Source organism: Lepisosteus platostomus, chromosome 15 (genome assembly GCF_059453375.1).
Source record: "Lepisosteus platostomus isolate fLepPlt1 chromosome 15, fLepPlt1.hap1, whole genome shotgun sequence".
In the NCBI taxonomy this organism is placed as follows: domain Eukaryota; kingdom Metazoa; phylum Chordata; class Actinopteri; order Semionotiformes; family Lepisosteidae; genus Lepisosteus; species Lepisosteus platostomus.
Window position 1 is genome coordinate 4951643 of NC_142625.1, and position 14699 is coordinate 4966341.

The 14699-nt window shown below is 40.5% G+C and overlaps 2 protein-coding genes and 1 long non-coding RNA gene across 5 annotated transcripts in view; 1 reads left to right on the forward strand and 2 right to left on the reverse strand.

Moving 5' to 3' along the window:
- LOC148647728 (uncharacterized) overlaps positions 1 to 14699 on the forward strand; it is a 492485-nt gene that overhangs the window by 274507 nt on the left and 203279 nt on the right. The gene's annotated exons all lie outside the window — the stretch shown is intronic.
- LOC148647738 (uncharacterized) overlaps positions 1 to 14699 on the reverse strand; it is a 187194-nt gene that overhangs the window by 31904 nt on the left and 140591 nt on the right. The window lies entirely within an intron of this gene.
- Positions 11266 to 14699, reverse strand: part of LOC148647739 (uncharacterized) — a 29212-nt gene continuing 25778 nt past the window's right edge. Inside the window, exon 10 of the mRNA XM_088607670.1 lies at positions 11266 to 14107. Within this exon, the coding sequence (XP_088463796.1) occupies positions 14094 to 14107 (14 nt within the window). The 3' untranslated portion in view covers positions 11266 to 14093. The remainder of the gene's footprint in view (positions 14108 to 14699) is intronic.

Consider the following 14699-nt stretch of genomic DNA (forward strand, 5'->3'; position numbering starts at 1 on the left):
CAGTACACTAATCCCAGTCAATGTAACTCTTGTAATGCTTGAGTGAAATTTGTGTCGCAACAGACTGATATATATATATATGGTAAAAAGTGTCTTAACTGCAGCTACTTTCAGTTATTAGTTGTCGAGATGTTTTTAAAGTTGTGACCTTAGCTTCCTCTTCAACAATTAAAATGCATGCTGAATAAGAGACACATCAGGAGACTGACTTGACCAGCTCAAAAGCAATTCCTCTTGATGAACTCCTTGGTTAAGTGTGATGCACATTTTGGGTCATTGCGTTGCTGCAGGGTGAATTGCAGACCAATGATTTTGGACCATCATCAGTTGCTCCGTAAATAAGGATCAGAGAGGCAGTCATGCATGTCAAAACCGTGACACTACTGTTCCTCCTCTATGTTTCACACATGACGTCCTCTGCAGAGGAACATTGCATTTTCTCTATTCCTTTCCATCTTTCCTTTACTTTGTTATAAGGTTTATCTTTGTCCTGTAAAGAAGTGTTTCTGCCAGACCTGTTGTGCTTTAAAAAATGAGTTTTTCATCCTGCACTGTAATTGTCCTGTTGATGTTTTTTCTGCACTGAGAAACTTTCACCACTGCACTCTATAGAATGCCTAAAATCTCTACGGCTCTAATTTTAGGGTTTTCTTCGGTGCTCTAAAATGTTTTTATCTGTTATCAGCTGCTGTCATCTTTGCTGGATGACCTGGTCTATGTGAATTGTTTACTCCTCAAGTACGTCGTTTCTTTTTCAAGGAATCTCAATATCTAACTCTCTCTGCAACAGCTCTAATTGGATTTTTTGCCTCTCATCTTCAATACATCTTGGTTTATGCCTTCCCATTCAAGAGGCAGACCCCCAAAATAAGCCAGTCAGTCTGAGAGTGAGAGCTGCAGTCTGTAGACAGAGGGAAGGGGCTCTGTGTGGACCAAGTATCCAGTGTGAAATGTAATCTGTGTGACACTGAATTTTGGTTTATTTGATACAAGTAAACGGCTTAGCTGCCCGGCATGTTAGCCCCTTACCTGAAGAAGTTTGTAAGGTGCTGAAAAAGGAGCTACTGTAGACTTTTTTGACATGTGATGGTTTGTGGTAGTTTTTTCTGTCCCTTCACTTCATAATAAAAACACTGTTCCCCAACGAAATTCTCAGCTTCCAGATTATTCAATTTTTACCAAGTGATGCAAGATTTCTGAACTTTGTATGTACATTGATGGACATTAGGAGGCTGTAAACGTTTGTATATCATCTCCAAACTTCACAGCAGTAATGAAAGAAAACTGACTCATGTTGAATTAGAGTGACGGAATGTTCTAGAGCCTTTATACTCTGCAGAGTTGAGATGGGATTTTTGTTTGCCCCAATATTTTGTTTTGAACTCCAGCACAAGGGAACCATACATTTCTTTAACAATATTAGTATAACCACGGGTGGCACAGTTGTGCAGTGTTTAGTATTGCTAAATGCAACATTATTGCAGAGGCCCTATGTTCATTCCTGACCTGGATGGAGTTTGCATGTTCTCCTTGTGTTCAAGTAGGTTTCCTCCAGGTACTCTGGTTTCCTCCCACAGTTCAAAGACATGCTGGTGGGTTAATTGGCCTTTGGGAAAATTGGTCTTAGGTGTGTGTGTGTCTGTGATTTACTGGATTCCTATCCGGGGTGTACCCTGCCTTGCATCTGTTGCATGCCGAGATAAGATCCAGTCCCCCCGCGAGTCATGAAAATCAGACTGTAGTCATTAGGATTTTTTTCCAGGTTCCTTAAGAATTGACTGTTGCAAAAGATGTCTTTGACTTCAGCTTCAGCAATAATAAAGGATGACTGTGTCATAAACAGAACTGTGTTGGCCTGAAAAACAGTGTAAAAACTCAACAAGGTTAATTTTAACAACTAAATCACTGTGTTTAAAAGACACATTGCAAAAATGTTTACTGAGAATGGAGAGTCACACCATACTGTATTTTTTTAAACATTCTTTCATTTTATATAGTTACAAAATATGGGGGACAGGATAACAGAGCAATTTAAGAAAATATATCCAAGCCGTAGGTAACAGTTTGAGGCATGCAAGTTTGTATATTTTCTGGCACACTTCTGGCAGAAAAATAATCAAATCAAAGCCAAACTTGACATCCAAATTATTTACAATATAATAACACATAAGACTAAACAAAAATGCGTATATAGATCTGTTTTCCAGAAACCTACATCCTATAGACCCAGAAACTCTGAATGTCAGCCCTGTGACCTGCAACACAATAGAACCTAAATATGCCAAAAAGAGACCAAACCTGGGTCCTAAATACAAGAACACAAATCTCCCTTCCTGCATGGATATCCAATAGTGAATGGGAGGCAAACACCATATTCTAAAAATGCAACTCGGAGAGATTGACTGTAGCCTGAGGATTCACAATTTAAGGAAATTAGAATTTCCCAATATCCTCAAATAAACAGGATAGCAAGCGCTCTAAAAACAAAGTCACGATTCATTTAACAGAATTTGGTTTCTAACACTAATCAGAATAAGGTCATCTTGCATGGCACAAGCCTGGAGGAAGAGGAGGATGCTGGTATGCCTTAACTCTGTCTGCTCTTGGTTTCTCTCTTCTCCTTTTCTTTCTTTTCCTTCTCTGTGTTTCTTTATGCTGTGTTCTAGAGCTGATGAAGACTAAATGATTTACCATGAAGTTAATTAACCATAATAAATAATCAGAAGAAACACCCTGTGTCAGAACTCACTGATGCCTCACACAACTGATGTACAAACTGTAAAGCCTTTCTTAATGAAGCCTTCAACCGCAAGATTACATTTCTGGAATCAAGAAATCCTTCCAATTTAGCATGAAGCAACATCTAATATGTGCCTTCACTATTTTGTATTAGTGTGGAATTATAATTAACTCATTTTTGTAAGGGTCTCCCAGAAACAATACATAAATAAGAAATAAGAAAAATCTGTCGATTAATTTGGGCAAATAAGTATGTCTAGTCACAACACTTAACCCAACCCAAGCGTTGATTTATGACAGATTACTGAAAAATTGAAAAAACCTTGAGATTGATGCTTCTTTTAGATTTTCTCATGCTTTCTACAGTGGCTTGGTCAAAGCTTGACTAACTTAGAAGTAACTAAAGAAGGGGTCAGGGACATGGGTAGGTCAGGTCAATCATTGTTTTATTCACTTTTGTTGTTTATATTGCTTTAATATCTAACATACTGTGATGTATAACAATAATACAAATGTAAATGCTATTATCATATTTTATTATATTCTACTTTAGGAGAAAGGGTCTTTATTTAATCAAAGTACAACTGGTACCAGGAGTTAAAAATGCTAAAGCAAAGCGTCACTCTGGTTGGATTAAAAACAAATTAAAAACAGCAGGGTTACCTTTTTCATTTTCCACAAGACTTTTAATGAAACCACAAGTGTTTCATATTTCATTACAACAATTAGGATAGCAAAATGTAGTTAAATGTTGTCAAAACCAAAATAGCCACAAGGGACTAAGTAAAAGAAGTAGATGCAGATGTTTATGCAGAAAGCATAATATGCTACCACTATCAGCTATATAAATATATTGATATTCATAAATTAATATAATTAATGATGTTCAGAAATAATTTTAATTGTCTGCTACTATTGCTACCAAACTTTACCTTAAGTTCTATGTTTCCATATTAAAATTTCATATTAAGTAGATTTAAAAGAGGTTCAACAACAGATTAAAAGAAGCCAATGTTTTCACTAACATCTATGGCACCACAAGTGCCAGTGAAGATTCTTTGAGCAGTGTGATGAATCACACCGTGGCACAGAAAAGCCAGATAAATTCCCATATATAGAGAATTTGCCTTGTCTGCAAAGAGGTCCCAAACAAAAACAAACTATGCTTGATGAGGACAGCTATAGATCAGATTAAGGATCTTATGCCAGATGCAAGCAGACAGGTATCCTATATGAGAGATGGCAGAAAGTGTCCCACAGAACTGCGTGGGAGTTGGACAGGAAAAAGAGTAACAAGCTTAGAGTAGACCTGAAGTACAATGCAATAGGAATTAGGACACAATAATGAAGAACAAAAATCAAGGGTTTGGAAATTGAAGTCTTACCTCTGCAAGTACATCTTGAATGTTTTTGCGAGCTAAAGGGTCTGACTCATCGGATCCAGGCATTTCTAATAATTCCTTTCCCCCATCCAGAAATCTGCATGGCGCATACACCAAGATTGTTTTAACAGCGGCAATTTTCATTTTCTGAAGCTCCTGCCTGGATTCATCTTTGCATGTCATTGTTACATGTTCAGCCAACTTCTCCTGGAATTAAATCAATTGAGTGATGATTCTTCTATCCCAGAATGAATGTCAATTTTTAATAAACACACTGGTCGGCAAATCTAAAGGGATAGCATATTTCATTTAACTCACCTGGCAGCCTTATCATTACCCCCAAAAGGATCCTTGTGTTAAACATTAAATATGCACAAATTATGCAGTTAGAACTTAATCTATTGAACATTAGATTTACAACCATTTACCCAGGCCAGACCTCCGTGTGTGCAATTAAGGCGATTGATAATTTCATTTTTGATGGCATATCCAGATCAGTGAGTCTGACATCCTTACTCCTGTTTTCCTTTTCAGAAGGAAGTATAACTATTTCCATGTTCCTTGCATTGCCTTTCTCCAGCTCATTGTATTTCACTCTGGACAGCCATGTCAGGGTCATATTTTGGGAGTTATCATATCTTGTCAGGGTCATATCTTGGGAGTTATCAGGCCACAAAGCAGTGTTGCATTCAGAATGCATAAGCGTTCTGATGATTCAAACCCCCAATTTCAATCTGTTGTGTTTTGTTTGACCAAAGCTGATCCCACTGCATTTGGGTATTGTGTAGTGGCAGATCATGTTTAGTCCATCTTTCCTATCACTCGGAGGTAAGCAGAGTGGATCCGGAAAAAGTGCTGAAACGCAAAGGCTTGTTGACCGTCAGTAACAGCTGCCTCCATTCCAAGTCATGAGTGGGAAATCTTAGACATTACTTTCCTGCTTCTGCTGCTATTAGTTGGTCACAGAAGGACCTGGAGAATGTGCTGGAGATGGAAAACGCCTGAGTATGACATCTGTGACTGTGACCTCTCTTACAAAAGTCAGGTTCCATAAATCTCTTGCCAAATGAGACCTTGATTAAATGGCATGGAGAGAGACAACTTGAGGTCTCATTCTGCCTTTGGTATTGTTTATTTGAATAAGTTTTGCAAAAAGTGGAGCATCATGTTTGTCCCTAAAGAATTAAATGTATCATTGCAAGTAGCCATATCACTCTGCAACTCACAACTGGCAACCCACTGAAGCTAAGCAGGTGTGAGCCTGGTCAGTACCTGGAAGGGAGACCTCCTGGGAAAAACTAAGGTTGCTGCTGGAAGAGGTGTTAGTGGGACCAGCAGGGGGCACTCAGCCTGTGGTCCATGTGGGTCCTCATGCCCCAGTATGGGGACGGGGACACTATACTGTAAACAGGCTCTTTCCTTTGGATGAGACGTAAAACGGAGGTCCTGACTCTCTGTGGTCATTAAAAATCCCAGGGTGTTTCTCGAAAACAGTAGGGGGTGTAACCCCGACATCCTGGCCAAATTTCCCATTGGCCCTTACCAATCATGGCCTCCTAATAATCCCCACCTATGAACTGGCTTCATCACTCTGCTCTCCTCCCCACTGATAGCTGGTGTGTGGTGAGTGTTCTGGTGCACTTTGGCTGCCGTCGCATCATCCAGGTGGATGCTGCACATTGGTGGTGGTGGAGGGGAGTCCCCATTACCTCTAAAGCACTTTGGGTGGAGGGTCCGGAAAAGCACTATATAAGTGTAAGCTATTATTATTATTATTGCATCATCATTTGTATGTTTAACATTAAAAATATCACTTTATTTACCCGGATAAAAATACGGTCTTCATCCACATCCTTTCCATCTCCAATGTAGTATTTAGTTGTGCCAGTGAAGGTAAGCTCATCTTTAAATATGATGGCTTCTGGTTTGTCAATGTTCCTAATTGACTCCTGAAAAAATGATATAAAAAGTTGTTTTAGAAATATATCTGGACTCTTTACCCAAACACTATATCAAAACTTTCTTAACTGTAGAAACCAAGAGACTCGAGCCTGAAGTGTCCGTTCGTCAAGACAAGCTTTATTGTTTGCATGCAAGGAACCATAATAGTATAATAGTATCTATAGTAGTTCAAAGGGTATATGGCTCTACACAGCTTATATATACTTTTCTTTACACCCTCCACCTCCTGTCTTTGAGGTAGCTTTTTCAAGAAACTCCAGGACTCAGAAAATACTTAAAACATTATCAGGAGTTTAGTATAAACATTCCATCCCCATCAGGGAGTTTAGTACAGAAGATGGGAGTTCAGTACAGGAGGGGAGAAGCATCTGTGCTCAAGCAAGCGTGAAGGTTTGTGAATTCAGCAGGAGTTCACAGCTCCTACCACTATATGGGTACAGAGTAACATACAGATTCTGCTAGCAGGCTCCATCATACCATATCAATGATACCATTGTGAGAATGTTTGGTAAGAATCAAGAATCTTTCCTCCAATTCAGACTGTTTTTCTCTTTCTGCCTTTGTATCCTTCATCCCAGCTATTTCTGATCCTACAATTACCAAATGAAAAGAAAAGGTTAGAACAGATTCTTTCCGGTTCAATGTCCAGGGAGCAGAAATGTACAAAAAGGAAAGATCCAGTAACATGACAAATCTACGGTTTGATGAAATCATACAGTAGGAACAAGAATTGACCCATCAATCCACTAATCTGACAGCCATGGATTCCTGGTAAATCATCTCAGCCTGGAGCACAGCCCGCCAGGCAGGACTATACTCGAGAAATAGAAGATGACTGAGAAATAAAAACAGGTAAGCATCACTATTCATTAAAAGACAGGGATATTTGGGCTAACAAAGCTTTCACAGCAGCTTGATAGACACATTGACAAACATACAGTATATGATCAACACAAATGAAATTACTACCTAAAAACAGTGTTTTTTTGGCTGAATCAATGGTTTATTCTGTGTTTTTGAATAAGAGAGTAATTGACTCAAGGATTGGAAACTGAAATTAAGGGCTGGTATCACTTGCATTTGTTTGAACACTATGGTGACAGTTCAAACATTTGGTATGGCATGTCAGACCACTATAAAATAAAACTAATCAAAACAATCCTCATTTATGAGGATTAGCATTTTATTTAAAATCTCTTAAATACCAAAATTTCTAGGGTTTAAAATGTATAGATGACACTAAAACCCCCACAAAATGTAATACCGTGAGCAAAAACATTCCCAACACCATTAGCGTGAACCTGGGACTACCTTTACTCAGTAGGTATGCTGCAGTAGATATTGAGGTGTCACAGACACAGACTTTTTTTTCCGTTTTCAAATAATCCAATACAGGACTACACTGCTCTGTAAAACTGCCAGGATGCGCAGTAAATCCTTAATGTACCACAGCTGCAGACTAATTGGTACAGTATTAAATGTTTATTAACTTATTAGTGCTTTCCTGTATTAATCATGCTGTATGAATACAGTACTAGAGACAAGTTAATTAAATACAATGATTACAGTTGTTTAAGATTAAGGCTTTGAGTAGTGATTTGAATGACTTTGTCATGTACTGTAATTTGCATTGTAGCTTATAGAAGTCTTTTGAATTCCATATTATGAAAAACTCTTTAGATTACTTCTTCAGTTTAAAAGAAAATACTGACTCCACTACAAAGCATGATGACATGATGCTTAAATCTTTTTAAAGAAAATGCAATTGTTTCCTAATGTTCCCTTTTAAAAGGCTAAAACGGCAACTCTTGTAGTTATACTGTATTCATATACTGTAAATAAGCATCAGGAATAAAAGGGGTTTTATTTCTAACACTTATTACAAAGGAGGAATAAAAAGGTGCGAGGACATTTTTTTAGACTGTGAGGTTTCACATGAAAGTACATAAATAATGGAGATTCATCCCTGCAAAACAGTTTGTGAGTCCTGCTTTTCACTAGTTGCTGGCTAACCACGGAATTGAAATATCTAAATTGGAAAACTGACTTCTACAACCATGTGACTGCAAGCAGTCCAAGTCAGGCCTTAAATTTTTCTCCAAGACACCAGGATGACAACGCAAGGAAAAGCTTTCTCTCTTTTCTGCAGCTACTGACAAACCCAGTTATTTACCAGTGTGATGTTTAAACTCATCAAAGATGTTTGTACAATGGATCTTTGGGTATTAAATTTCATTATTCATATTAGAATTCTGCAGAACTGACATATTACCCCAAACACGTTTGACATTAAGTTCATGTTAATAAATACATATTCACTTGTGCCTGAGAATATAAATGTGATTTACAGTTGCAGCCGCTCAGAACATGTGTTAATCCTGATTACTGCATTAGCTGTACCGCATGGCATTGCAGCATGGCAGGATGTTTCACAGGCCAAAGACGATCAATAGGTGGCACCTGTCGTGTGTTAGATGTTACTGAAAAGATTCCTTCATTTAATGTTTCCCTACATTAATATGGAAAATGAATATGAAATGATGTAATATAATTTTGGTAGTTGAAGATAAAAGCAACAGAAGTATAATGTCTCTGAATGTCATAGACGATGTTAATAATATTAGTAGTTCAGGTGGGTAGCTGCGTCAGCATGCGTAGGCTGCAAAGGAACAAGTAATAGATTTATGCTGAAAAAAAGAAAGAACACAACGTTTCGGCCATGGAGCCTTCTTCAGGTGTGTCGTGAATATAAACATATTATACCTAATGTACATGCCAGCTAGCAGTAGCTGGTAGTGGTAGCTAAAAATAAATTTAAAAAAATAAAGTACACAACAGTATTCCACCTTCTTCATAAACATTTTCTGCATCAAAATCTTTAAGTCACTTACTGTGGTTATTTTGGAAAAGTTTTGACGTGCTCGTTCTAACTATTTTAAATGGAAACCGACAGGTGAAAGTTCGAGGGGAGAAGCTGGGAGCACTCCGCCCCTTCCTCTATCATTCAATTTTCTCTTTCCCATTTAAGCCCTAACCCCGCTAACATGCACATCTAGAGTTTTGAATTCCCTCTTCCTCCTCTTTCTGTCGTGTTGCCTCTGCACACAGGTTCCCTCTGGGCGGTCAGTGAAGCTTACTGCCCCGACCTCAGGCTGGCAGCGCCAGCTTGACCCCTCCTGGGGAGGTTCTATCAGCGTAAGTCAAAGGGGACCCCCGGCCTCACTGGACTCACTCAGCAGCTCTCTCTTTCCTAGCGTTAATCCCACATCAGCAGGGTCTGCTTGTCGGCACACCAGTCTCCATTTGGGGGTTTGAACCAAATCTTTGAGCTGACGTTGCCATTAACTGCAACCGAGAAATACTCCAAACGGCGCGTCGCTCCACCGGGGGGGGAGAACAAAGTAATGTAGCCAATTCATAGAGGGGGATTATTAGGAGGCATGGAAAGTTGGCCAGGTCGCCAGGGTTACACCCCTACTCTTTTCGAGAAACAGCCTGGGATTTTTAATGACCACAGAGAGTCAGGGCCTCCGTTTTACGTCTCATCCGAAGGACGGCGATTCTTTACAGTATAGTGTCCCCATCACTATTCTGGGGCATTAGGACCCACATGGACCGCAGGGTGAGCGCCCCCTGCTGGCCCCACTAACACCTCTTCCAGCAGCAACCTTAGTTTTTCCCAGGAGGTCTCCCATCCAGGTACTGACCAGGCTCACACCTGCTGAGCTTCAGTGGGCTGCCAGTTGTGAGTTGCAGGGTGATATGACTGCTGGCCCTCACTCAGCAGGTCTAACCTACTGATACCCCTCCTCTCCAGCTCCCAGTTGTGAGGCAGCACCTCCAAAGCGACTCTTTCACTTCCTTCTCAAGCAGCTTTCTCTTCCTTCTCAATGCCTCTCAAAGTGATTGCTCCAGTCAGGGGTTCTTTCTCTGTCTTGTTGAGGGATTTGTTCCCAGTCGCGAGGCAGCGCCTCTCGGTGAATCAAGGGGGCATGTTTATGTTTTCATGCCCCGGAGGCTTGGGTTCTCCATGCAGTCCGTGTGCTACTTGTCTCTACTACACCAACCCCTGCTTCTCCACTTGAAGTTTATGTACTTTACAAAAAGCAAGAATTCTTTAAACTTTTCTATGAATAGTTGCTGTCGTTATTGTAGTAAAAAAACTTTGAAGTACGTTTTAAAATGTACTTAATGTGGAATCATGTAACTAAAGAAATTTTGGCAGCTGACAATAAAAATAGTTTCTGAATGTCATTAATGCTATTAATTTATGGACCTACTGTAAATATAATATGTTTATTCAGTTGGTATTAGGACCATATTTTCTTCATACAAATCTGCATCAATTTCTTTGACTTGTTCGCTTGTGGTTATTTTAACTTCATTACCAAGTGACGCTTTGGTACAGTGGTAAAGTACTTGCCTGTCAACAAGTCTGATTCCCAGTCAGGGCACAAGTGTTATTTTTAACACAATAAAGACACCTCTAAAAATAAACTAGTAAATTATATGTACACTATATTGACATTTTATTACTTTTATATATCACAACATGCTAAATATTAAAAATAATATTATGTCATTAATGAGTTACCAAAAGTGAATACTGTCAATAGCAGGGAGTAAAAACTGGTTTACAACAAACCTTAAAAGGAAACGGTACACATGTATTTCATGATTGTAATTGTAAAGTAGCATAACAAAGTGGTATTAAAAAGACCACTGAAAGAAAAATGAAAAAAAAAATTAGACAAGGCTGAATCTCTTTGAGAATGAAAAACTACAAAAAAGTGGAGAAGAGTGGTAGCTAAAAATAAAAAGAACCAAAATATAATAATGTTTCTTAATGCTTTGAACTTTCTTATTTATAGTATTAATTTATGAATAATAAATAATTTCAAACTGCTTGTTTTTTGTTCAGAGTGATTTTTCACTGTTTTCACAACCCTCTTTTTAAAATGCCCATTTCTGAGGCATGATGTTTTACTTGTCAAGAACTGCGAGCAAAACACACAGAGCCTTCAAGCCACGGGCACTTTAACAACCTCTATTTGTGAAAATTTCCACAGATTTTAGTTGGAAAACATCTAGTATCTGGTTTTAGAACCCTTTCTTTGCTTATTCGCAACTACACCTGGTTGGATTTTTAGGATTTTAATGTTCAAAAGCACACCAATGCTACTGTACCTGAACTTGAACTTTATTGCCATATGTACCTGGTACATGTACTGGTACAATGGAATTCTTACAGAAAGTCTCTCGATTGTTAAAAAAGTTCTAAAACACAAAGTGCAGACAGTGCATCAAGACATTATACAAACAAACAGTAGACAATGTACAAGCTAACAAGTAAACAGTTTGAATGTAAACAATGACTGCAGATAGGTGTGGTCCGAGGGGCATGGCCAAATGCATTCACCAATCACACTGCTGTGGGTAGAAGCTATTAAAGAATATGGTGGCAAGTGTACGTATGCTCTTGTGTCTCTTGCCTGAGGGCAGTGGGGTGAAGAGTTCATGCCCGGGGTGGTGACTGTCCTCTGTGATGGACAGAATTCTACCACGGCAGCGATCCTCATAGAGCTGGTTAATCTCAGTGAGACCACAGCTGATGATCTTCTGGGCCATATTCACCGTTCTCTGCAATTCCTTTCTCTCTCGAGAAGAGGTGTTTCTATACCACACAGTGATCCAGTTGGTGAGGACGATCTTGATGGTGCAGCAATAAAAGTTCACCAACGCATATACTGGCATCCCCCATTGCTTGACCTCAGGAAATAGAGGCACTGCTGAGCCTTCTTCAAGATAATGTCCATGTTCACAGTCCAGGTTATTAGGAAGTACAACCTTGGACACAAAAAGCAGCCTTGTGGGGTGCCAGTGCTCAGGGTGAGCGGTGTTGACGTTTTATTACCTATCCGTACCACCTGTGGTCTATCGATTAGAAAGTCCAGCAGCCAGTTGCAGACAGAGTTGCACAGTCCTAGTCCCCTGAGCTTTGTCACCAGTTGGCTGGGTATGACTAAATTGAATGCTGAACTGTAGTCCACAGACAGCATTCTCACATATGAGTTCTCAGTGTCCAGGTATTCCTGTACTGTATGTAGAGCCAGGGAGACAGCATCATCCACTGATGTGTTGTTCTGGTAGGCAAACTGCAAGGGGTCCAGGGACTCTGTGATGGAGGTGTTCATGTGTGACAATACCATTCTCCAGGAATTTCATCACAACAGATGTTAATGCTACTGGGTGGTAATCTTTCAGGCACGTCACTTTTGCCTTTTTGGAGAGTGGAACAACAGTGTTCTTTTTAAGCAGGTGGAGACAATGGACTGCGACAGGGAGGAATTAAATATGTCCATAAACACTGTGGCCAGCTGGGCTGCACATGTCCTCAGGACACGAGTTGGTATCTCATCAGGCCCTGCAGCCTTATGGGTTTTCACCCTGCTCAGAGTCTTCCGTACATCCTGCTCTGAGAGTTTCAGAACAAACTCACCCTGCACACTTGGGGTCTTCTCAGCAGTGCCCGTGTTCAGAGCATAGAAATGGTTCAGCTCGTCAGGCAGGGATGTTGTTCGTGTCAATCTCCTGGCTGCAGCCCTTCTAGCCTGTGATTGAATGTCCTATTTTTCTTTTCTGGTACACAAATCTTGGTGCAGTATTTAATATAGCTGGTGACCGCATCCGTATACTCATTTAAATCTGTGTTGGGAGCTCTGAATGCATCCCAGTCTGTACTATCAAAGCAGTCTATTAACCTGCTTTCCACCTCCTCAGACCAACAACGCACTGACCTGTTCGCAATGGGAGAGGTTTTTAGCTTCTGTTTGTACCCAGGAAGCAACAGGAGAGCGATGTAGTCCGACTTACCGAAATTTGGTTTGGGAAGCGCTTTGTATGCTCCTTTTATTGTTGTGTAGCAGTGGTCCAAAATATTGCCTCCTCTTGTCGGTACAGTGACATGCTGAAAGTATTTTTGCAGTACTTTCCTCAGATTGCAGTGGTTGATGTCCCCGACTACAACTGAGACGGCTGCCGGGTGGGAGTTTTCGTGCTTGCTGATAATGTCGTGGAGTTCGCTGTGTGCTGCTTCCACGCAGGCTTGAGATTGAATGTAAAGGGACGTAATAATGGTAGTGGAAAACTCCCTCTGCAAATAAAAGGGTTGACATTTTATGGTCAGGTGTTCTAGATTCGGTGAGCAGGATTTAGAGATTACCTCCACGTCAGTGCACCATTTACTGTTGACCAGGAAGCAAACGCCTCCTCCTTTGTGTTTGCTGGTTGCTTGGTGGTTTCTGTCCATGTGGTTAACTGTTACGGTGCGGAAGAAGGACCCTAAGCAGAATCCCCTGAACTCAAATGTACCAGCAGGAGTTTATCCAAACACGTGGGTCAGGAAGTCAGGGTCAAAAACCAATAAATCCACAATAACCCAGTCAAGATCCAGGAGACGAAGTCAGAGACAAAGCCAGTGGTCAGAGCCAAAAACCTAGAAATCTTGCAAACAGGGAACAATGCAGTTCTAGCTAGGTGAAACCCAGCAAGGAGTGGTGGGTCAGGTTGGTTTAAGTAGGCAGGTGGGAGAAGGTGTGTCTGATTAGTTCTATGGAAACTGCACTGGAATGTGCAGGAGTTGATTTAGGCGATGAGTCCTCCAGGGGTGTGACATAATATAAACGGTGAACCCCTTTGGCTGGATGGTGGTGCCCAGGATGTACTGTACGCATTCAGCCAGATTTCAGTGAAGGTGTACACGCAGCATTCCCTCAGGTCCCTTTCCGCATTGATCCAACAGTGTAGCTCGTCTATCTTATTGTCCAGTGACTGAACATTAGGTAACAAAATAGACGGCAGTGGTGGTCTGTGCGGACACCTCCGTAGTTGCGCTAGTACGCCGCCTCGTCTCCCCCGGCGTCTGTTTACCGCATCTCTGTCCGGTCCGGCAGGTGGGGTCAGGTATGTGAAAACAGTTGTTTGATGACCCTCAGGAGTCTGGCCCCAGGTTTAAAAGTGTTTTTCTGCCATAAGTAATGACAGCCATTGAGTGCCCAACACAAAACAAGAGTATTAACGTGTAAATAAACGTTTAAACAGACACACAGCGAGAGAGCTTTCTGTACACAGTCATCATCTTGGCGGTGCCAGAAATATCTATAGGTCGCACCCCTACATTAACAAAGCCAGTAATTAAATGAGACTGTAAATCTCTGTGCACTGAAACCACAAGAAGTCTGGTCTTTTTCAATAAAATCCCATCTAAAAAAGAAGGTTTGGAATCTAGATTTGATAGAGATCCGAGATGATGGCTCTCTGATATCCTTAGGTAAACCGAGCGACTAAAGAAACCCACTGTAAAATATCTGCCTTGTACCATTTCTTAAACTGCTCCAAAGTCATGCATAGAGTAAAATCCTGTAACCTGAATGCCATGACAGACACACCACCAATTACCCCAACAGAGCACCTGTAGTATAAAATAACCTTCGGTGCACTGACAAAGAAACTGTGTACAGATCGTGTGCATCTAATCTGGAGTACCTCACTATTAAATGTCACCCTCTTTGCCTACTGTGGGAATTTAGGGCTGTTATTATGAACACTGTGCTAATG